The sequence below is a fragment of the Uloborus diversus genome, chromosome 5 (assembly GCF_026930045.1).
Source record: "Uloborus diversus isolate 005 chromosome 5, Udiv.v.3.1, whole genome shotgun sequence".
Taxonomy (NCBI): domain Eukaryota; kingdom Metazoa; phylum Arthropoda; class Arachnida; order Araneae; family Uloboridae; genus Uloborus; species Uloborus diversus.
In genome coordinates, this window is record NC_072735.1 from 12,792,292 (window position 1) to 12,816,489 (window position 24,198).

The following is a 24,198-nucleotide window of genomic DNA, read 5'->3' on the forward strand; positions in this document are numbered from 1 at the left end:
TAAAGAAGTGTTACTGATTTATAACCAATCCATTTCAATTCGTTGCCTCTTCTAAAATCATCTCAATGGAAATAACCTAAATTCTTATAGAATTCCAATTTAATAATTTATAAGTTTGCCACAAATACTTAGCAACTAAATTGTGAATGTAATAAATTGTTATCTTTTGCACATAAAGGTGGAAGAGTCATTTCTTTAAGTCGTCTTATTTTATACAATTCTCAAGATTTTTGCGAATTTTAGCTTAATAGCTGTTTATATTTAAAGCTCTCTAAAGGGCTGTCAAGTTTAATTTCAGTTTGATTAAGTTTACAGGTAAAATCAATGTCATGAGACAAAAACGTGCCAAGAAAAATATTTTTTTTGAGTAATGCCGATCTCTTTATAAAGTTGTGCATAGCAAGTAAAAACGTTTTGTGAAATTTACATCTTATACCATGAGTTTTACGATAAAGAATGAAAAAAAGTTTGTGCCTTCAACTTGTTGTTGGTCTCTTAAACAATTACGTGATTGAATGCCTGTGAATGTCTTATGTCATTGTTTTATTCAGCAACTAGTGGTACCCGCACGGCTTTGCCCGTAATAGAAAAGTTAAAAGATCTTTTGGTTCGCCTGTATATTTACAAATAAGGTATGGTGAATTTTCTCGCCAATTGGCTTGTACCCATGTTACGGTTCCACGTTATGACAATTTCTTATCTCGCCAATTGTTAATTTCGATGTAAACTCAAATGGTGTTATAATTTGGCGGACACTTGGCGATATATCACCAGTCTTTTGGTCGCCAAGTTTTGTAGCCAACTTGGCAACAAATTTGGCGATTTTTTTTTAAATTTTATATCTGGTTTCAATTTGGCCACTGTAGGAAATATTTAGAGAGTAAACTATTAAATCATATTAAAATTACCAATAATGGGAAAATGACATGAAATATGAGTAAAAGGAAGTCATGTGAGGCACACATCAGCTAGTTTTAGCTTCCACGTACCAGCTTTATAAATAATCACATGTGATCACTAAGCTTGCCCATTTATGCATATGTATTATTTAGTTATCTAATATTGCTAAAGTGTACAACAAACGAATTATAGAAAAAATATAATTTTATATTTATTTCCCTCTTAGCCGCCCCCAGAGGATACCCAGCATGGTTTTATAAAAGGATATTACATTGGTTATCGGTTGTCTTCTTCTACCGAATCTTACACTTACAAACAAGTTGAACACCAATCAAATAAAGACGTACAGTCGACGTACATAACAGGACTTCAACCATTTACCAAATATGACATTGTTATAAAGGCGTACAATTCAGCTGGTGCCGGTCCGAAATCAAGCAGAATTGTTGGGAAAACATTAGAAACAGGTACATCTTATTCTTAAACGATGTTTTTTCTGTCTATTTTTGAGTTTTGTTTAAAAGCATGCTTGAAACATACTATTTGAAAAAAAAAATATTTGACGTTCCAATGGAGCCAAGTAAATGGGTTTCTGCATGAAAAAGTGGTTGTTTTATCCATTTTGAGATATTAATATGCATGCATGATGTTTTAAATATAGTCTTCTAAGGATAATAAAAATACTGGAAGCTAAAGGCGCATTAAAACTATTGTTGAATTGTTTGAAGGCATACCCTTTTCTCCTTTGTATTTACGTAGCTAAAAATAAGATGTATGGGTTTTAAAATAAATATGTTATTCGTTTATCCCTTTCTTCCGAAATGAAACAGTTGAAAAGGAAATAAAATAAATGTAAAAGGATCACTATTATATAAGGCGCTTCTATAAATGTAAAAGAAGCACTATTATATAATGCGTTTTTAAATATACATGCTAGAAAATTTTTACCAACAAATATTTTCTTTAGATGCTGAGTATCGGAGTCAATTACGTAATTTCGTTTGTGAAATATATGTTTTTATAAAATATTTTTTTTTTTGAAAAATAGCTGATAGAAAAATTTGTTTCACAAAATTCAAGTTAGTAAACACAATTCTATTAAGTTCTGTATGGATGTTCTGTAATATACCGATCTAAATGGGAAAGAAAATCTATCCGAACAGATATGAAAACTTTTATAACATTATGTCAACACATTTTGTAACAAACTTCTGATACTAACAAGAGTATTTATTAAGCACTATATAAAACATAATACATTGAAAACATTTCATTTTAATTCACATAACAAGTTAAAGGCTATTACATGTATATTTATGAATAATAAATTTACTAATACGGAAATCATAAATTTGTTTGAGAAAATATTTAGCAATTTTACATAATAAGAATGTTTTCCCTTAAATTTCCCTTTTGACTTCGTAGAATGTCATTTTTAATGTAGAAGAATCAAGATAAAAAATATTTCTTAAAATGCATGCCATTTTCTCATTTTTTCTTTTGAATTTAAGATGTATTACTGTAAATATGCTTTGATCATCCAGAATCTACAGAGAGCTCATGGTATCCCAATCGTCCGTCAACAGAAAGTAGCAAATGTGATATGATATGAAAATAATTGTGCTACGAAATTGGTGCTCAGTAAAGCACATTTCTTTATAATGAACATTATTTACCGATTACATTTATGGATTGTATTATACGCATATTTTTTAATGAAATTATTAATTAAAGATTATGTTCAAGTTACACAGAAATGTTGATTTCAATTCACCGTAAGTGCATTGCAAATGTTTTAGACCTTTGCATTGCATTCATTCAAGAAATTGAATACTTTATAATATGTGTTAATTGTTTATGTATTTACTTTGTTTACCAATACGAGGGGAACTTTAATTTAATGATTGTTGATACTAATTTTTTTGCTGTCATTTCTTAGCACCTCCAACTTCTCCTGTAGTTCAGATAGACGGTACAACATCTTCAACTATAGAAGTTAGTTGGAAAAAGGATGTTAAAGACAAATCAGCGGCACCTGGTGAGTAATGCTTAAAACAAAATATTACTGTTTTAGCGTGCTCTGAAAAATACTTGAGTTGGATATTATAAGATATTAAGTTATAACGGTATCATGAGTTAATGAACTGGGTGGTTATAAAAGAAGTATCTCTATTAAAACTATTTGTTACATTAAAACATATTTTTAACACAGCAAATAGCATTTTTTATGAAGCAATAATAAGTGGCTTGAATATATCAAAGCACAGAGTTTATTAAGCACCGGTTTACAAAAAAAAATTTAACTCTAAATCTGAAATGCAAAAATCAAAATTATGTCCTTTGTCTGAGCATGTAAGTAAGTTCTGCGTTTTTTTTTTTTTTTTTTTTTTTGAAACTCTTACCATTAGTAGAAAATTGTAGTAAATATTTCGCATAAGTTAAAAATGAGCACTAAATGAAATAAAATAAATCACATATATTAAATTTAGAGCACTGACTTTCTGATATTGCCTTTAATATAAAGAGGATCATTTCATCGTGACTCTGTTTCGTTGCATAACATGAGTTTTAAAAGTCTAATGATCATTCGCTTGTGGTTTTGCGGAGTTTTGTGAAATAATAAAACCTCTGTGTAATATTCATAAGATAAAACACAGTATAAATTGCATAAATTGGTCTTTAAAACTACACTACTATAGTATGACGATCGAATATTTTTGCAACCTTGAATTTGAAACATAAAATTCAGCTCTAAATTTCTGTAAGTTTAGGTAGATATATGTTGTAAAAATAATGCATTGCGTTATTTTCATTCCGTAACTTTATTTTTAATTCAGAATAATACTCATTTTTCTTATAACGTGTGACATACGTAATCGTGAGAAACGTAAATCTGAAGTTACGTTCTTCATGGTTACTGAAGTCCATTTTAGAACTAGACTCGTTTAGTTTTTTTAGAGCGTTACGTGTCTAAATATTTACTAACAAGTAAGCACTGATACTTTGTCTTAAAATTAACGCTGCTATCAACAAAATTTCACCATGGATGAAATAAATGCTTTTTTTATTGGCTTTCTGAAAAAATTATTTTTTTGTCCTCTGTTTTGAAGTGAAACTTTTTATGCGAGAGTTTTAAATTTCTGATCTTCAACCTTTTTGTGTGATGGATTTGAAGTAGTTGTTTTTTTAATTGCTGCCAAAAATAATGAGATTCAAGAGCGTATTTCACATTGCTAAGGTTTTGACATGAATTTAGTTTGTTAACTTTTACCATCAAAATTAACTTTATTATTACTATCATTTTTATCGTTTTTTGGCAACAGTTAAAAGGCAGATTTCAAATAAATGTACAATGTGAATATGCATAAGTCAGGCGCAAACAGAACAAGAGCTTGGGGTGAGAGAAAACGTAAATGTGAAATGAGAGTTCAGAATGTAAAACATGAAGAAAAGATACAAGTTTTACTTCTATATCGTGGGTCTTTACAACGCACTTTTTTTTAATCACTCGCAAGCGAAACTTCTTCTTCCAGAAAAATATTAAGAAATGTAATCATCTTTACGAAAACAAAATCAATTGTAAGGATTGTTTTTTCAAGAAGGCTTCTTCTAGGAACTTTTTGACTTCATTTCTACCACGGTGATTCCAATATTATCATTATTATTTAGCAAGATAACGTAGATGATCCTGTTTATTGTTGGGACTACTTGGAAAATAATGCTTTTTGAAACTTTTCGTACACTTGGCATGTTGAGAAAGATGAAGTTGCTTTGGTTTACAACTCTAAACAAAGTTAGCTTACGAGCTTCCCTGCAATTGATTCTCATCTTCTGGCTTCTCATTGTTGATTCCTCAGTCTTTTTGATACATTTCTTTTGCCGTAATATTTCTATAAAATTACAAAATATTATACAGTGACATTTAAAAAACTAATTTTTTTAAAAATATACAATTAATAATTTATTTTTATCGAACTAAACTTTCGAAAGGTGCAGTGTTTGTTTCAAGCAATTACATTCGTCACAATCAATTTGTTAGTTTCGTCACGCTGAAACAATTGGTTAGAGTATAAAAAAAAAAAAAATCAGCATTTTAAATGCATTCAAGGTAGCTTTTGAGAAGAGAATATTTTGCATTATGTTTTTCTTTTTATTGTCCTATAAAAAGTGTGGAAGGAAAAAGATGATGTTTTGTGACGAACGTAACAGGACGTTCAACACAGAAATTTAAATTTGGCTCAACGAGGAAAAAAAATCGATGAATTAAATTAAAGAAACACAAATCTCAAACAACAACCAATATCCGAGAAAAATATTTACATGAAATTCATGCTTAAAAAATTACATTTCGCGTTTCTTGAATGCTTTATAGTTAAAATTTACATGTTGTTGTTGAAGATCTTCAAGCAGCAATTATTCTACGCTCAACATTTAAACACTTTTACCAGATTCGAAAATTAAGAATGTCATCTCTAAAATGATGTATAGCAAATTAATATTAATTGAAATTGAAATTTTGTCCTACAGGTTGACACTTTCGTGAAATAACCCAGTAGCATAGTTGTTTTTTAAAACTAATTGTGTTCCACTTTCCACCAATCGATTCAACACGAACTATTAACATAATTGTCAATGGCTATTTTTAGCCGTTTTCAAGTTTCATTTAATTCGTTTATTCTATACAAAATACAGTTTGGACACAAATACGAATAGCTCGGTGGTAATTTCAGGAAGGTATTTTTTACATTGATGTGGCAACTTTTCAGTTAAAATATATCAGGAGTAGGGTGCGTGTTATTTTCAAAGGTGTTATTTTTTCATGAGGAACCCTCTCATTCTGTTCCTTTGGATGAGAAAAAAATTCTCATATCTGAAAAATAAATATTGAATAATATTTAGAAAGTGCTACCACTGCTGCAAAATTTGTCAAATCTCTCTCTTTTTATTATTTTTTAAATTTATTTATTTAGTCTGAATAATAAGTAGCAATCAGTAAAAAGTTTGTATTGTCACAAAGAGAAAAATTTACAATATTGCTGAATGTAAAAGACCGAAAGTGTAAACCTGTGATATAAATGGCATTACCGAACTTTCGGTTGTTTTTTTGACATTATTACATAAAATGACAACCATGAAATGCTTATTATTTTCTTGTATATATTAGAAATAGGCATTTGTGTTATGTTAAACCCAACCAACCTGATTTCATGTTGATTAAAAATGTAACAAGATAGATTGGGGAGTTGATTTTTACACCATTATTTTCACAATGAATGTAATTTTAATCACTGGTAGCACCCCCTAAATTATGATCAAATTCTATGAAACTTTTATGTGTGTATTTTTTCATCAAAAAGAAACAATTAAAGGGGTGCCCCATAAGAAATTCAAAGCTTTTTAAAAAGTGCATTATAAGACACACCGTAATCACGAGTAAATGAAATACAGAAAATGCACATCGTAAAAGGAAAATTTTGAGTTAACGATCAACGGTGGGTTTCCATTCCTGAATCCTGCTTGATATTTAGCAGGATTAATCTGGCGGGAATAAGAACAAAATCCCGCAGGATTTCTAATTCCGCTATTTTTGTCTGTACAAGAGTTTTCCAGCATTTGCTACTCATAAAACGACTATTTTTACAAGCATCATATGACGTTTGGATTACCTTATTTGTACAGTGTTGCCAGATTGGGGGAAAGTTCCCCATTTTGAGGAAATCTGGTGCTCTCTGGGGAAATTTTAGGGAAATGGGTTTTGAGGGGAAATCTTTGGGAAAAATTTGTTTCCTTGGGGAAAACCTGGGGAAAAAATATTTTTTTTCATATTTAAATTCGCGTCTTGACATCTGGTAGTTACATTGTTTGTATCAAACAGCGTTGGTTTAGCTTTGCTCAACTTTATGGAATTCGCATTTCGCAATATGTGGAATAATATGCTACGGAATTCGCATTAATAGTTCTGCGTGAGTAACTAGTTGATACGTGAAACAGGCAAAAATACGTGTGATGAAGAATGTTCTTGGATAAATATGTACAAAAATCACAGTTTAAATGTACATACCGAAGCAGAGTAAGTAAATGCGAGTAGAAAAAAAATTGGTTATTTCTTATGTCTCAGTCAAGCGCTTGTACTCATGACTAGTGGCACCCGCACGGCTTTGCCCGTAGTAGAAAATTAAAAGTTATTTTGGTTCCCCTGCATATTTACAAATAATGCGTGATGAATTTCTCGCCAATTGGTTTGCCCATGTCATGGTTCCGCATTATGATAACTTGGTAATTTAGTCGTCCATCTTTTGACATTTTTGCTCGGGAAAATGTTCTTAAAATTGGAATAGAAAAAGAACAAAACCGAATTTTTGAAAAATCGCTGAAAGGTGCCACACCCCCGTGCTACAAATTAATTCTTTGCCAAATTCATGAAAATCGGTCGAACGGTCTAGGTGATATGTACGTCACAGAGATCCTGACAGAGAGAGAGAGAGAGAGAGAGAGATCTGGACAGAGAGACTTTCAGCTTTATTATTAGTAAAAATAAAAAAAAGATAAAGATAAAGAAGACAAAAAAACAAAAAAAGCGAAAATGGGAAAAAAATAGTTGGGGAATTTTGTAAGAAAATTTGGCTATTTGGGGGAAAAAAACATTTTTCAAGACACAAAAGTATTAGAGGAAGTCGACTTATTTCATGAAAATATTAGTGGAAAAATAATTTTTGAATTTGGGGAATTTTGATAGAAAACATCGCTTTTTGGGGAAAAGTTGGAAGGGAATTGGAGAAATCTGGATTTAACCATCTGGCAACACTGTCTTTGTATGCCTGCAAGAAGAGCAGGAAAAACTATGTCTCATATGGTGAACAGTGGATTAACCATTTGAATACAATAAAAATATAGAGCATATTTTTCTGAACATTAATTAGTATTCTCATTCGATTGTTCAGTTTTCATATGTTCAGCAATTGAGAAAATGCGTAACATTTTCAAAAATAATAACAAAAAATTAAAAGTCCAGAAAATTATGCTTTAGAAAAATTAGAGAAAGGGCAAACCCGCTCAAATAGCTTGAATGCAATGTTTGAGCTCATGTGTATTCTTAAGGAATACACTCAAAACAGTTAACTTACAAAAAGAGCACTATGTATTGCTCCGAAGAATAAGTCAATGAAAAACCTATCATTATTTAAATATTCGGCACGATTCTAGAAGAGGCGACAAAAACTTGAATGAAACACAAGCTGACTCTCAAGGAAGTGCTGGCTCAAGGTTTTGAATGCATCTTTGAAGTGATAGGTCAAAGCAGATAAGGGTTTCAAAAACTTTTACTGAGACTACGGGTTCTTGAAATCAAGCAGCATTATCCCTCCGTTCTAATGAACCAAATGCACTGATGACCGACGTTAAAGTTAAATTGGATACAGCAAAACACATATCCAATAGACATCGTTTATGTCCGAAACTTGCAGTTCTAAAGAAAAAAAAATAAGCATAAGAAAAATAAAAACGCTATTTCTGAAGTTCCTAAACTTAATGAGGATGGTTTGTTAAACGTCCACAATTATTTAATCTCGGTAAAATCAACTGCAGTTGATCCACATCACGTGTATCATACTGCACGTGTCATCAATAGAATTAATTTTTGAACAAAGAATCATTTCCCACTAAATACGAAGGTTTGCTTTGTTAAGATGCAATGGATCTTTTAGGGCACACTTTTGCGTTACAAACGAAAATTGCTGACTGAGATCTGACTTTTTAGTACTATACAATTGGTGTTTGGAATTCAAGAAATCTACTAATTCAAGTAACAAAAGCAGTTCTTCATAAAAAGCGCAACTCTTTCTAATAAAGTAAGCGAGCGGGATCCTGAGATCCCGAGGGATTGGTTGGCTGCATACTATTCTGATATCCCACAGGATTGTATTCGGTGCGGGGTTGGAAACCCCAGATGAAAGACTTTTTAATTCATTACGAGTCAAATTATCAAATGTAGATACTTGCCCGAGCGATAAAATGTTGTATAGTTTTACTTGCTGCAATTTTTAATTTTTAAGAAATATTTGAATTTGGAAAAATATTAACTTGGACGGATTTGCTCCTTTTGAGGTGTTCTGAGTCCATTTTGACCATTTTTAGAAAATGTGCGTCTGTATGTTTCTGATCAGTTCCTTTTTTTTTTTTTTTTTTTTGCTTCTAGCGCAAAATCTACTGCATGAAATCAAACGAGATTTGGTACACATATGTACCTCCATGTGAAATAGGGCCCATTAGGTTTTGGTGTTGATTCGTCCAAAGAGGGTGGGACAATCGAATGTGTTCCCCTCGTGCGTGGATGCCTCAGGAAGTAATGGGTAGAATCGAACAAAAATCGGTCCACAGGCATAGCTTATAGGGCACAAGTGCTGAAGAAAATAATACATCATTCTCTCTCAGACGCAATTGATGACGAAATAGAGTACGCATGGCGTCATTCTAATTATTAGCTATAAAAGTGTTTAAACTACGTACTTAAATAATAAATTTAATTATATCATATTGTGGTTATAGAATACACCCTTTTTTACAAACCCGATGACGGTGATTGGAAATCTGTGCAACTTGAAAACCAGAGCGAGCGACACACATTGACGAATCTTCGGTGTGGGACTAGGTATCAGCTTTACATGACAGCGTCCAACAGTTTAGGAACAGGAGAACCAAGTCCACCTGTTTACACCAGGACTCTAGGAGCAGGTACACATTAACATAAATATTCATTTAGTAATGTTTGGATACTATTTTTCTCCATCGATTACATATGTTTTATTAAACTGTATCGTCGTCTCAGAGGAATAGTAGGATATCTTACAGTTGCTCTGAGGCGACGATATATCACACTAGCCAGCAATTTATCCTATTCCACTACACTACATACTGTCTGACCACGGATTGTATGGAAAGACAAACATCCGTTTTACAGCCGGAAATGGACGAATCTATTATTTTTTACCGATGTCAGCTTTTGCAGAAGCAGAGTCTCATTCAAATAAGCGAAATACGCGCATCAATTTTTTAATTTTCCCCCTTATTCACATAGATTCGTCATATTTGGACTTGTGAAAATTCCATGCAATCTGTGGTTGGACAGTAAAGGGTGAATGAGAAAATTTGGGTCATATTTAAGAGGCGATAGACTGAATCGAGACCATTGTGAATCATGTTGCATCCTAGTGTCGTAAATGCTTTCATCATGCGGTGGAGATCGTTCTACGTTAGTCCAGAAAACCCAATTTTCTCTTAAGGTATTGAATGGCTTGTTTTAATACGTTCATACTGTCCAACCACGAATTGTATGGAATTTGCAAACGTCCAGATAAGGAGAGCCTATCTGAATGAGGGGGAAAAGTTAAAATTTGATGCCGGTATTCCGCTCATTTGAATGTGACTCTGCTTCTGCAAAAGCTGGCATCGCTAAAAAATAATAGATTCTTCCATTTCCGGCTGTAAAACGGATGTTTGTCTTTCCATACAATCCGTGGTCAGACAGCAGTTTTTTTTTTCTTTTGTTAAACACTGCAAATATTAAGGGAAAAAAGTATAATACAACGAAGTGACTTTTCTGGTGGCTACACAAGCTCAATTATTTTCAGCAAGGAAAAAGAGGTTTTTTTCAACCCTAAAACCTGTGTATGAAACAATTTTGAGATTTTCACTTCAAAAACTTTGATTTTTTCCACTAAAAATACTTTAAAGCAGGCCTTATTTTAAGAGAAAAATTGTGTAGTACCAAGCTTTCTTAGAAAGACAGGAATAAAAAAGCATTTTGAACCTGAATCCTTATGTGGTTTCGAATCCTCAAAGTATTGTCCTATTGCTTTTTAAAGTGTGGACCATATTTTCAGATTCATTATGTATATATGAACTGCGGAGATGCCTAGTAAGAAATAGTGTCTTTTTACCGGTTTTCACGTACTGCTGGTAACACATTCACCTTTGCTTGATACAAACAATCAATTTATATTTTTGTAAGTTTAATCAACTACCTGTACTTAAAGTTTTTTTTTTGGTTCGCAAAAAAAAAAAAAAAAAAAAAAATCAAACCTGTTATGAATAAAACTTTGGTCACTTTGGCAGTTTAGACTTTACTAAAACAAACAACAATCATTCAAAATGTAAATTACGTTCTATTTCGTATTACATTTTTAATGCATCTATTTTAGTACAACTAATTTTCGAAAATAAATGATTTTTTTTTTTTTTTTTGAAAGCAACGACTGAAATTACATAACGGATAACTCATAAATTGAGTAAAACGTAGGGTAGACCGGGGCACGTTTACGAGGATTTTTTTTTATGAATTTTCTAATTTTTATGTTTTAACTTAGGAAATTTTAGACATTGCGGTTTTATGAAGCATTTAATGAAGTCAAAATTTGTATATTCAGTTGTTGCTCAGATTGTGTTTTTAACCGTTAAAAAAATTATTTTTGAGTCCATGTCGGTTGCGTAAACTTGCCCCGGACACAGGGCACGTTTACGCATATTTATTTTGACACCTAACGTGGCTATGTTTGTGTTTTGAACATAATTTCTTACTACCGTTAAAATAAAGCAAATTTAATACAAACTGAAGTGGGTATCAAGTTGAAGCTGAAGAGCAGCGCTACAGGTAGTTATCAACATAATGGAAACACCTGAGAATAAAAGTGATATTTTTGAATGCGCTTTGTAAGTAATAAAGAATAAAATTAGATATCTGCCTTTTTTTATAAAAAAAACAATGTACATATTCGGGCACTATTTAGTGGTTTAACGGAAGTTCTGGAAGTCTTGGATTTTTTTCATGCAGGTGAAATATCGGAGCTCTCAAATTTTTAAAGAAGTCAAGTTGTTGGATCTCGTTTAGATGAAGAAGGTGTAACTGAAACATTTCAACTTTTTGGCTCAGTGCGGTAATACAAGCTCGGCAAAGCGAAATAGTGGGCAGAAAGAGAAGTTCAGTGAAATAATCAGACGGGTATTGAAGTGGATTGTAATGTCTAAAAAGCGAACAACAGCAGCAAAAGTGACGACTGAACTCAATCACCATATAGAGTCACCAGTGTGAGCGATTAAAGTTAGAAGGGCACCTTTATAAACAGAACATTTACGGCAGAGTAGCCATTCTCAATTTTTTTTTACAAGTGTTTCTTTTATTTTGATAATACCTGTATGTGATTGTAAGCTATTAGTTACGAATCTGTAACTTAATTAAAAATTAAATGGTGATTGAAAAAACTAAATAGCCACAAAAGACTAAAAAAGGTTTGAGACAGTTTAGAACAAAAAAAAAAAAATGTCAGGGGCACGTTTAAGTAAGACACAGTAAAAACGATCGTAAAGGTGGTCCGACGTTCAACGCCCAAACTTGTCTCTAAGTTCGGATTTTTTTTTAACGTGCAAAAAATTTTAATAACATCTCAGTTCATAGAAATATAATTCTCAAAAATTGAAAAAATTCTTCTAATTTTTATATATTTGTTCTTTCTTAACAAAGTATTATTTATTCACAATAAGCTATAAAACGTCTAACACAAAATTTACTCAACTTGGTAGGAAACAGATTATTCTTTCTGCATGCTTGACCGAAGCTCGACTAATGCTCAAAACGTGTGAGAATATTTGCTAGGGAGTGGTATCAATCTGTTATGACTGTCCGCTATCCAGTTATAATTCGTTTTGAAGAAATAGCACTGCGTAAACGTGCCCCGGTCAACCCTACTGTTTAAAAAACATTTCGACATTATTGTGCAGATATGTTATAAATATTTGCATAGAAAATACATTTGTACTTTTCTTTTAAATTTCACATGTTCAATTTCACTCTCATAGAATAAATAGTGCAAATTTCATTAATGAAAAACTTAAAAATGATAAAAAAATATGTAACAGTAAAATGCTAATCATCCCATATCAACTTTGTTAAATGTATGCTTTGTTTTTTAGCTCCCAAGCCTCCTCTCAGTTCAATATTCCTTCAGCCAAATGCGACGTCAATTTTATTGAACTTATTAGCGTGGGAAAACGGTGGATGCCCGACCCGACATTTTATTGTTCAGCATCACGCTAAGTATCAAACTCAATGGACTGTTTCCTCAGAGAAATTGGAAATGCCACGTGATCACTACGTTATAAGAAATCTAATACCAGATCGAGATTATGTTGTAAAGATATCAGCGCATAGTGAAGCTGGTATTACACAAGAGGAATATTCAGTTCGAACTTTAGCTGCATCTTCCTCAGGTAAAACGAATAAGAATCATACAATTGGATAAAACACTCTTATTTTGGAGCATGATTTTTTTTTTCTTGTTTCCTAAAATTTTGTTTTTGAAGCATTTTTTTTTTTTTTTTTTTTTTTTTTTTGTGTGTGGCATTAAACGTGATAAAATATACTACTACTGCCAAAAGTAGAGACAGCAAAGGCATGTCGCTGATTTGTTTTCGAGAAATAAACATTAGTAAAATGGATTATTTTACCTCGATAAGAACACGATCTTACTTTCAGTTATGAAAATTTAGCAAATAATTATTATTTTAGTAAAGAAAAAAAAAGATAATATTTTGCTTATCCGCTAATACAATATTGCTCTATAGTATGAAATTTAATCTAAGTTGCAGACATTTTTTTTTCATCCAAAGTTTCGGGTTTTTAAAGGAAGATTTAATATTGATGCAACTGCTCTTTTTGAGTAATAAATAAAAAAATATAGTGTTTGTTATGTTTCATGTGTGGTATATCCCGTTAGGTTTCTTTTTTTTATGCTTAAATCTTAAAATATCCTTTACGTACCAAATAATTTTGATAAAAATGACGCATAATCTTTTATTTGAGGGACGACTTAGATATCAATATCAAAGTATTTATAATATGCACTAAAAAAAGTTATTCCTTCAAAAATAATATTGTTGTTTCAAAACTATCTATATCGGTTCTAGGTTTCTTGAATAAACTAATGCAGTGTAATTTGAAAATGTAGGCAATAATACTAGGCAGTAAAACTTATAAATAAAATTGTGTTTTAATTTTGTATCCTTCGTCCTATCCTTGTTTATTTAATATATTCTTGAATGTATAAAACTAAAATGGTTTTGATGAATTAGCTGTTTGATGGGCTGTAGTCAATCATTTATTATAGTTTAGTTTAATCAGGAAGGAAATTAAAAAAATAAATAAATAAAAATAAAACAATGTGTTTGCGTTTACACATAGACATGCACTCATGCGTTCTAAAACGGAGAATTCACTTATAATGTGCTAATAATTATATTTTAAACACGGAGTGTTCTTTTCAATAAATTTAGAAATTCAGATACATTTACAAATTTTATAGAGACATTTTATGTTCCTTTTTGGATCAGGAATTTTTTTGTGTATGTGAAATATAGATGCATGATGTGGTATTAATGTTCTTTTAATTACTCTTTACCGAATCATATTGAAATACATTGCAAATTTCTGTTTTTTCTGGAACCAGAACAAGTTTTATTTTTATCTACAAAACCTTATGACCATTTTTGATGTTTTGCTTTATCTCACTTGGTAACTTATGGTTTGAATATGAACAACCTGCAAGATATATAGTAATGTATCTTTGATATAATTTTGTACTTTACAAAAAAAAAAAAAATCTTTCTTCAGAAATTACGCGACCAAACGACATGACGGACATAATGGTACCATAAGCCCTCTGTAGATTTATCCATGGTACAATGCCTTGTGTTGAAACACAAGCTCTAAATTTATTGACTTTTGCGTTCTTCATTCATAGCTCCCACTTCTTCTCCAGCTTTCGGAAAACGGGAGACTGATCTTCCATTTTATAAGAATATTGCCTTAGTTGTTCCTGTCGTGGTGTCTTCTTTGGTAATCCTCGTGCTTTTGTTTGCCATTGTGGTCTGTTTGAGGAAGCACTCTCAAGACCGAAGAGGAAGAAACGGTAAGCTCTTTTAAAAGTATGTTGCTTGTACTTAGTAAAGAGTGGAAAAAGTACACCCTACAGTGCTGGCAAAATTATTAGACTAAGACTGTTTTAAAAGTAAATTCTTTATTGATTACATAACTATAGACACATTAACTAACAGTAAAATAATTGTCTAATATTTAGTATGTCTAATATATATTAAACCCTTGTTCATGATGAGCATTTTATGTCTGTTCGGCATACTTTTCACAAGGTTTACATCATTTCTAAACTTTTTAAAAAAAGAGGTAAAAAATTGTTTATACTCACTATTATATATACTTACATACACATACTCACTAATTACCTTAAACTAACTTTAAATATAACAGAACACACTAATAAAAAGATATATATATATATATATATATATATATATATATATATATATATATATATATATATATATATATATATATATATATATATATATATATATATACTCGTATAATCACATGAATTCAAGAAGCATAATTTCTAAAACTTAGTAATGAGTACCCCAACTCACTATCTTTTTCTTTTACAGACTATGACAACCGAAAACCATGTGGTGATTCTTTAATGATGAGTGATATGGCGAAACAAATTACCACAAAATCAACAAAGTTTTCTCATTATACATGTCCAGCAGGTAAGTAAGAAAAAAGTATCTTTACTGATAATAAAGCTGAAAGTCTCTCTGTCTGGATCTCTCTCTGTCCGGATCGATCTCTGTCTGTGACGCATATAGCGCCTAGACCACTCGACCGATTTTCATGAAATTTGGCACAGAATTAGTTTGTAGCATAGGAGTGTGCACCTCGAAGCGATTTTTCGAAAATTCGATTTTGTTCTTTTTCTATTCGAATTTTAAAAACATTTTCCCGAGCAAAATTATCATAAGATGGACAAGTAAATTACCAAGTTATCATAACGTAGAACCGTAACATGGGCAAGCCCATTTGGCGAGAAATTCATCATACATTAATTGTAAATATACAGGCGAACCAAAAGACCTGTTAATTTTCTACAACGGGCAAAGCCGTGCGAGTGCCACTAGTCTTTTTATAAAATCGTGATAGTTTTTAGTTTTTAATGAATTCATCTTTCTAGAAATTCAGCATTTATTAAGAAAAATGTTTCAAATTTTATATTTACAGTAGGTTCTATTGCGATAGTAAAATGCTCGGACTAAGGATAAATAACAGTTTTATTTTCGAATCCTTCATAAACTAATAGAATAAAAATATTCAATCATATATATATATATATATATATATATATATATATATATATATATATATATATATATATATATCGTTTGTGCGGATGTTTGTCACCATAAGGCTTTTAAACGGCTGGACTGAATTTGATCAAATTTTTTGTGTGTAATTAAAATGTGGCAAGCATGGTTTCGAAGCGCGATGGATCGAATCGGAAACGTTTTTAGTAATTAATTAATTTAAACATTGGATGGTTATATCTGCCAAATGATTAATGTTTATTTTAACTTATTGTTGAGCGAGAACTGAAATAAATATTTAACCCGTTGCCAAAGGACAATAAGAAAGCCAGCTCTGCTTTTTGTAATGAAATTTCCTACTGTGATAATGAAAGACAGTGAAGCCTTCATTTCTTGAAAGCAACGATTTTATGTCCAGTGATATATTTTAAAGTAAAAGTACTGAATGAAATCGGGATACGTTCACGCAAAACACGTATTTTTCGTCATAGGTAAACCATGTGACCGGATCGGTGCTTTAGGTTTCCTAATGATTGGAAAGTACCGTACATAACAACATTTGTTTCTCGGGGCAAATCCATCTGAGTTTTGGCACCAATGGCAAGACTACTTTAAGGATTAACAAATTAATCAATACATTATTAAAGACAAAAAATGGTAGAATTTGAAGACGAAGCAAATTTTATTTTCGTCCAGATAAATTACAACATGGTAGTTCTGTACACACAAGATCAATGCAGTGGAAGATTTTTATCTTTGGTGGAAAGAACAAATTAGGCAAATATATGAAGTTTTCGTTCAAAAGATGGTACCGCTAATCAGTCGGAGTTCGCTTCGCTCACTGATCGGCTGGATTATAGGAACGTGGTGGCTTGGCGACATTAGCCATAACAATACAGTTGCGTGATTATTTGTTTACTGCTAATAATGTAATTTATTATATTTTTTGTTCATTTGATTAAATATTTTAAATTGCAAAAAATTATTTTTTAGTTTTTAAAGAGAGTTTAGTAATTTTAGTTGAAGAACGTGTTTATTTTACATCGGAAGGGGGGAGGGGTGATTTTTGCTTATTCAGGGAACTGTTTTTACATTTATCATTTTTTAAGAACGATATCCATTCCTTTTTTTTATTCTTTTTCATATGGGGTACGTTGCAGCGGGATTTCCCGTTTTTTCTAGATGGGTAGTTAGTTTTTTATACTTAATATCTGAAGATGATTTTTATTCTTTGAGTTTGTCTAAAGGAACAAACCATGCAATCTATGAAGATCTTTCAAGTACGCGAGAAAAAATAGTTGATAAAACAACTGCTCAGTGGACACTAGGTATATCAAGTTGTGAAAAATATACGCATTCTGACACCAAGCAGCTTAAAATATTTTCTATTTACTTATTTTTTTCAACAAAACGGTTCAAATACTTGATAGTTTATTGAAAATTTTCAACTTTTCAATTTACAAAGTTTGAACAGAACAACGTCTGTCGGGACCTCTAGTATATGTATGTATATATATATGTATATATATATTAGAATTACAAAATTCTTTAAATAGAGAGTGCACATAAGTGTGAACTCAGTACCAAGATCTTTAGAGTAGTAATCGGAGATAAAATGTAAAAATGAAACAAGGTAAGAAATAAAAAGGTAAAATGTAAAACTGTGCGAACATAAAGTGCGAACAGTTAAAATCTAAAAACAAATAAGAAGTTGAAACAGCCAATCAGTCTATAGTCTCTGTAGTGTTTCTATGTTCTTCTAGTATCTGTCATATTATTTCCAAACACTTTCGATCATTCTCGGAATTCTGCAACGCTTACATAACAAGATTAATTTTCTTAATAACTTTTTTAACAATGTTAACTTCTTTAAAAGTTATTTCCAGTTATTTCGACTTGTTACGCCTTGAAAAAAAAAAAAAAAACTATGAATAAAATTAAACTGCATACATTTGCAACTATGACGACTGAAAATTATCTCGCTAAATACATTTCAAAAACTGCCGTTCTCGTAGAATCTGAAAATCAAAGCAATATCAACTTTCGTTAAGTGAGAATAATAAGCAATTTCTGATTGCTTGGAAAAAAAAAATCCAGCATCTATTAGTTTACAATTGCATTTACATCCCCTGTCTTTTCTCGTTGGGCAGAGGAGGTGCGCAGAACTGCGCAGTTGAGGAGGCTAATTCTGCGCAATACAATTTTTTCCTAAAGAACGTGGTTTTCCTGAACGAACTCAGATGCTTTTAGAGCAAATTTTGGATGCCTTATATTTTCCGTGCTCTGTAAGTTAATTGCGTAAAATTCACCCAATTTCCTCTGTGTACAAAGTGCGTGTATAGTTACATATCTATTAAAGTAAAAATATTAATTTAATTTTTAATATTATAGGCAAAACTGAATATGCAGAGCCCTATACATGCAACGATACAGTATCTTCACGACAAGTAAGTGAATTTGTTCGTATTGATGTGCGGCGATATTTATGTTTTCTCTTGAAATTTTTTTTCATAGTTGAAGTAAAACTCGTATATTCTTAGAAAGCATCGCTAAACCGTTGGCACTTGAATTTTGTTGCCCCTATAACTGCCGATGTGTAAATGCAAGTGAATGAGAATTGATACAAAACTTCTTTGCTCAATTCATAATGTTGTTTTAAATTATGAAGTCCCTTTAAACTTCCATGATATAAGAAGCTGCAGAGTTAACGAATAACTTTGTGCTTTAAAATTAAATGAATGATGTATCAAAGCTACATTGCACAAAAATTGCAAATTACTTCAGACACGTGTTTCAATGTTACAAAGAACACCTTTTTCAATGCAAAGTAGTGTGATCTTTGTATGAACTGTCATCCGAGGAAAGATAGCTCCTTTTCCTCGGATGACTTTTCATTCAAAAGCTTACACATCTTTGCATTGAAAAAGGTGATCCTTGTAACACCGAAACAGGTGCCTGTAGTAATTTGCCATTTTGTTTGCATAAAACGTTGGTTAATTGATTCATTTAAGACACACAATTATTCTTACTTTTTATATTTGGAATCCTTTCAGGTGCTCTTATTCAGGAAAAAATTACATTATTTATTCTTTACTTCATGCATAAGATGTCTTTTTTTTTGTGGTCGTTTGGGGCTATTCATTAATTACGTAAAGATGATTTTTGACCCTCCTCCCCCCATGTAACGGTAAGTAAGATTTTCAACTACTCCCCCCCCTATCTTACGTAAGATTCCATTTTGTTCTTTTCAAAATAATAAAATTACGAATCTTACATCACTGGAATCGTTCTTAAATTCACTATTATTGAATTTTCTTTAAAAACCTTTTGTGTGAAGAAATATTTACTAAAAACCAATATAGACAATGTTTTTCGACAAAATTTTGTGTATAAAATGCGATACTAATTAATAGTAAGACATACGATGCAGATACACAGCGTGATTCTTTAATTATATTTTACACTATTCATTCTTGGGGAAAAAAAAACACTAAAGAACAGCTCATTCTAATGGGATTTTTTACCTTCCAGAAGCAAATGAAATCATTATCTCTGCCAAGCCACTTGATCACGTGATTTCTAATTTAAAATATCGTCTTGGAAAAAATTACGTAAGAATCGGTCGAACCCCCCCCTCCCCCGCACTCAAGTAAGGGTATGTAGAGATTTTTCCAAACCCCCTCCCCCTCGGGTTCCTTACGTAATTAATGAATGGCCCCTTACGATATCCATAGTAGTTCATCTGATTAAATATAAAAGAGTGAATAGAAAATAACCTCTACGCATACACAGCATTACAAAATACAGATCAATGAATCGAAATGTGGTAAAAATAAAAAATAATAGGTTCAGAACTTTTTTTTTTAATTTTATGAAAAATAGCACTGAACGAAGAGATGAAGCATAATACTCTTTATTTTTATTTAAAAAAAAATCTTTGTCTTTCATATAAGACAATTTCCTTTCATTCTTAGGAATAATCAAACATTTAAACGCTATTTACTTGTCCCTATTTGTTACCATAAGAATTCTTATTCCAATTGTCTTGTATTATTTGAACAAAGCTAATCACCATTTTAACAAAACCCTTTTTTTATTCTGGAATTTTAATTAGTTTATTATTTACAATCATAAATAAAAAGAAAAAAATAAAAGAAAAATATTTAAAGAATTTGTTTTTTTGCTGTTTTTTAAAACAAGTTTTGTATTTCATTACTCAGACAGAAATAATTTTTGGTTAAACGGTGAATGTACGTAATACTTTACAGCATTAAATATGTGCTGAAAAACGTTAAAATGATATGTTTAAAATATGTCATTATTTTTCCTGCTTTCAGCAATCAGACGGGCTTTTCGCAACAATAAAAAGGTGTCCTACAAGACCCATTTATATGTCTGCACCTTATAAGCCAGGTGAGAGAAAACGACAAATTTACTCTGTTTGACTTTTGAAATATTGCTAACTATTTAAATGTTAACTCGTTCTATAAAACCTGCTAACTACACAACGAGCTATAAACCTAACATGCGTTCATTAGTTCAAGAAAAAGTTACCTAGAATTGAAATAACTGGTATACATTCTGCACAGTTGTTAAATTACCATATCAGGTTTGGAAAGATGATTGTAAACTAAAGAGTGGGGGGGGGGGGGTTACCTCCCCCCCGTCTGTACAACTGTATTATAGATTTCTAGATTTTTTTAATTATTTTTTTACTCTTGTATCCTCATTTACGACGACTGTGCCAATTCCGAGACAAAATCAACTGAAATGTTTTAAATGAATGCATTGGAAACAAAACTTAACCATAATCAAACAGCAAACATTTATTTTGCCTGTTAAATTAAAATATCAGAGGAACGCATTGAAAAACGCATTATTCTCTGTCGCCGTTTTGCAATAGCTGAGTTAGTTCATAATATTCACATTGTTTACCATATTGTACAGATGGATTGATAGATAAGCTGTTGCGTAATTAGATAAACAAACTTGTTTTCCTTAATTAAAAGTAAAATTCTTTCAAAGTATAGAAATAAATATCTTACGAAACTTATTATTATTATTATGATTAATTTTATTTTATTTTTTTTATTTATTTACTTATTTATTTATTTTTTTTAAATTTTTTTATTTTATTTTATTTATTTATTTATTTATTTATTTATTTTTAATTTTTTTATTTTATTTTATTTATTTATTTATTTATTTTTTTTTTTGCAAAATTTATTTCAGCGTTTTAAGAAAACGCGTTAATTTATTTTGCGTGCGTTTATTCTTTTACGACTATTGTGTTTTAATCGTTTTAAATTACTAATGTGTTTGTAAAGAATTAAAAACATTTTTCTGTGTACATTAACTACAGAATTTTTTTAAAAAAATCACTTCATTCGTATACTGTTTTGTCTTCACAATAGTTCGCTCTAAGCAGATTTTTTATTTATTTATTTATATATAGTATGGGGAGGTCCGCAAATGATACCATGGCTTGAGGGGGAGGGATTCGTAAAACTGTGGGTTTTTGACCAAATTTGGGAAAAAGAATTGTGACACCACGCGTTTTTTATAACAAAATGTAAATGAGAAACAGCGTAACAAGTGACAAATTTTACAGAGTAAGGCAAAGTGTGATACTTCGTGATACAGGGAGGTACGTGTCTTTTCTTTTCTTTTTTATTTTTTGAAAAAGAAAGTGAAAAGATTAATGGGCAGTCCCTAATTTATGATCAAAGCCGAAAAAGACCAGATATTTCTACACTGTTGAAAATTAAGGATACCTTTATGGAAAATAGTACTGTAAAATGTAGTGTTAACAGTACAGAAAAAAAATACAGTGCAAAGCGTTTAAAACCGTATTCCAGGTCGAATGTTTGTCAACGAAGCCGCCTGTTAGTACGAAAGTTTCGAGATCAAATCTACCATCCACGTTTTTGCGATTTTTTACTCTCTTTTATTCTAGCGTATAATTTTACAGTAAAATAGGATTTTACGGTAAAAGTTAGTGGCAGCATGAATGCCAGTAACTTTTACCGTAAAATCTCAGGATTTTTTAAAACAGTGTATGTTATTACCGAATTTTGTTTAGTTTGACATAATGACAAAAAAAAAAGAAAAAAAAGGCTACATACACTGCTCAAAAAAATTAGGGGAGTGATCACACACAATTGAAGGAACCGTTGTAAGGTAGTCTTGCAAATGCATGAAACGGAGTATACTTAAGATGCAATACAGCAAAAAAGAAGCAGAAACATTTGACTGGGAACTTACTCCTCTAGAACAGTGTACGAACATGAAGTTATGTCTTGTTTGTCTGTAAATCGTTTGCTACAGTTCTTTGTGTTTTCCCGGATTCCAGTCCCCCGGTATAACTTCAAGCCATAGAATCCGGAAAATTACGGTGTCGTGGCATTTTCCAATCACAAAAAAATGAACTTACCGTTCAGACAGTGAAAAAATGGGCTTCTGTTAAATCACGATTTCTGCATTTCTATCCTTTTTCTGATTTTTGACGACACAAACGTTGATTTGCTTCTGAAATTAACGTTTTGTTCTCATGTTTTCTGAAAACATATTAGGGCTTTATTGGAACTTATTTTCCGGAATAATATTTTTCTCAATTTATTTAAAACCATGCTCTCTTCTAAGTACTTAAAATACACCGCCAGCTCAATTATTCCATCCGAGGACTGCAGTATCGTGTTCATCAGCTCGGAATAGGAATCACATGAGCTGGAGGCGAAAAACCGCTTAAGGGAGCCAATAGAGCCAAACAAACTGGTAGCTAATGAAGAATTAACAAACCAGATGAGCGACCGCAGCAATGGTGCGGTTCAACTCAAAGATTGATGGCAAAGCATGGTATTTTGTAGTAAGTTACATGTGGTCGCTCATCTGGTTTACTAATTCTGCATTAGCTACCAGTTTGTTTTGCTCTCTTGGCTCCCTTAAGAGGTTTTTCGCCTCCAGCTCTTGTGATTCCTATTCCGAGCTGATGAGTGCTAAAAAGCACGAAACTGCAGTCCTCGGATGGAATAATTGAGCTGGCGGTGTGTTTTAAGTAATGAGTGTTTTAAGCCTTAGCCCTGGCTTAGGACGGTAACTTACTACAAAGTTCTCTTCTAATTGTTTCGAGCAGTGTATTTGTATTTTGTGTGGATTTGCCATTGGAAGTTATGAAAGACTTATTTCTTACATTTCTTTTAGGTTCAGAATCTCTTTGTAGTCAACACAGTGCAACCAATGAGAGCACTCGATCAGAACTCGTGTCTAGTGAAAAATGGAGCAATCCAAGAAATAACAGCAAACTTCAACGGTGATGAAATCTAATGCGAAAATAAATGCTTTCACCTTCACCGTCCTTTTACCCTGAGCATCATCTACTGAGTGATTGATTCATTTTTCGCAGATGGAGAGAAATTTTGTCGCATGTGTTATAATTGTGATGACCATCCTCATACATTACTTCATTCGTCGGTATTTACAGAAAGTTGTGAGCCGTGTTAATTCAGCTCCATTATGATCTCAATCACGTTTCACATTCACATTTCTTCAAAATACGGAAAGAACAAAGTGATAAATATAATATTATGTGGGAGTTAACTATACATTACGCTTGAAGATTAAACCAGTGACTATCACAATAATTACTGTCTTTAAAGGTATATTCAACAGCCTTGAAAGTGATTTTACAGTTGACCCTATAGCATAAAATTATGCATTCCAATTGACTTTTAAAATATATTTCGTAATTTTAACATTTTGAGTTTAAAAAAAAAAATAAATAAATAAGCATTGTTCATTTTCTAGCCAATAGTCCTAAGTTTTTATTTATTATAATTTCACTATCTTTTTCACTATTGAGGCAGTGAGAAACAAAGGGATGTTACGTGAAATACACCGCCAGCTCAGTCATTTCCAGCCGAGGACTGCAGTTTCGTGCTTATTAGCACTCATCAGCCCGGCATAGGAAAGTGACTGAGCTAGAGATGGAAAACTTCTTAAGGAAACCAAGAGTGCCAAACAAACTGGTAGCTGATACAGAATTAGCACTGACCAGACGAGTGACCGAAGCAATGGTTCGGTTCAACTCGAATTTTGAAG

At 31.7% G+C, this 24,198-nt stretch overlaps 1 protein-coding gene across 1 annotated transcript in view; it reads left to right on the forward strand.

Moving 5' to 3' along the window:
* The window catches only part of LOC129222448 (cell adhesion molecule Dscam2-like), a 327,768-nt gene extending 304,354 nt beyond the window's left edge, over positions 1-23,414 (forward strand). The window contains exons 19-27 of the mRNA XM_054856962.1: positions 1,127-1,367; positions 2,840-2,938; positions 9,445-9,630; positions 12,862-13,158; positions 14,688-14,855; positions 15,406-15,510; positions 18,493-18,548; positions 20,439-20,514; positions 23,302-23,414. Of these exons, the coding sequence (XP_054712937.1) occupies positions 1,127-1,367; positions 2,840-2,938; positions 9,445-9,630; positions 12,862-13,158; positions 14,688-14,855; positions 15,406-15,510; positions 18,493-18,548; positions 20,439-20,514; positions 23,302-23,414 (1,341 nt within the window). The remainder of the gene's footprint in view (positions 1-1,126; positions 1,368-2,839; positions 2,939-9,444; positions 9,631-12,861; positions 13,159-14,687; positions 14,856-15,405; positions 15,511-18,492; positions 18,549-20,438; positions 20,515-23,301) is intronic.
* Positions 23,415-24,198: the final 784 nt, after the last annotated feature.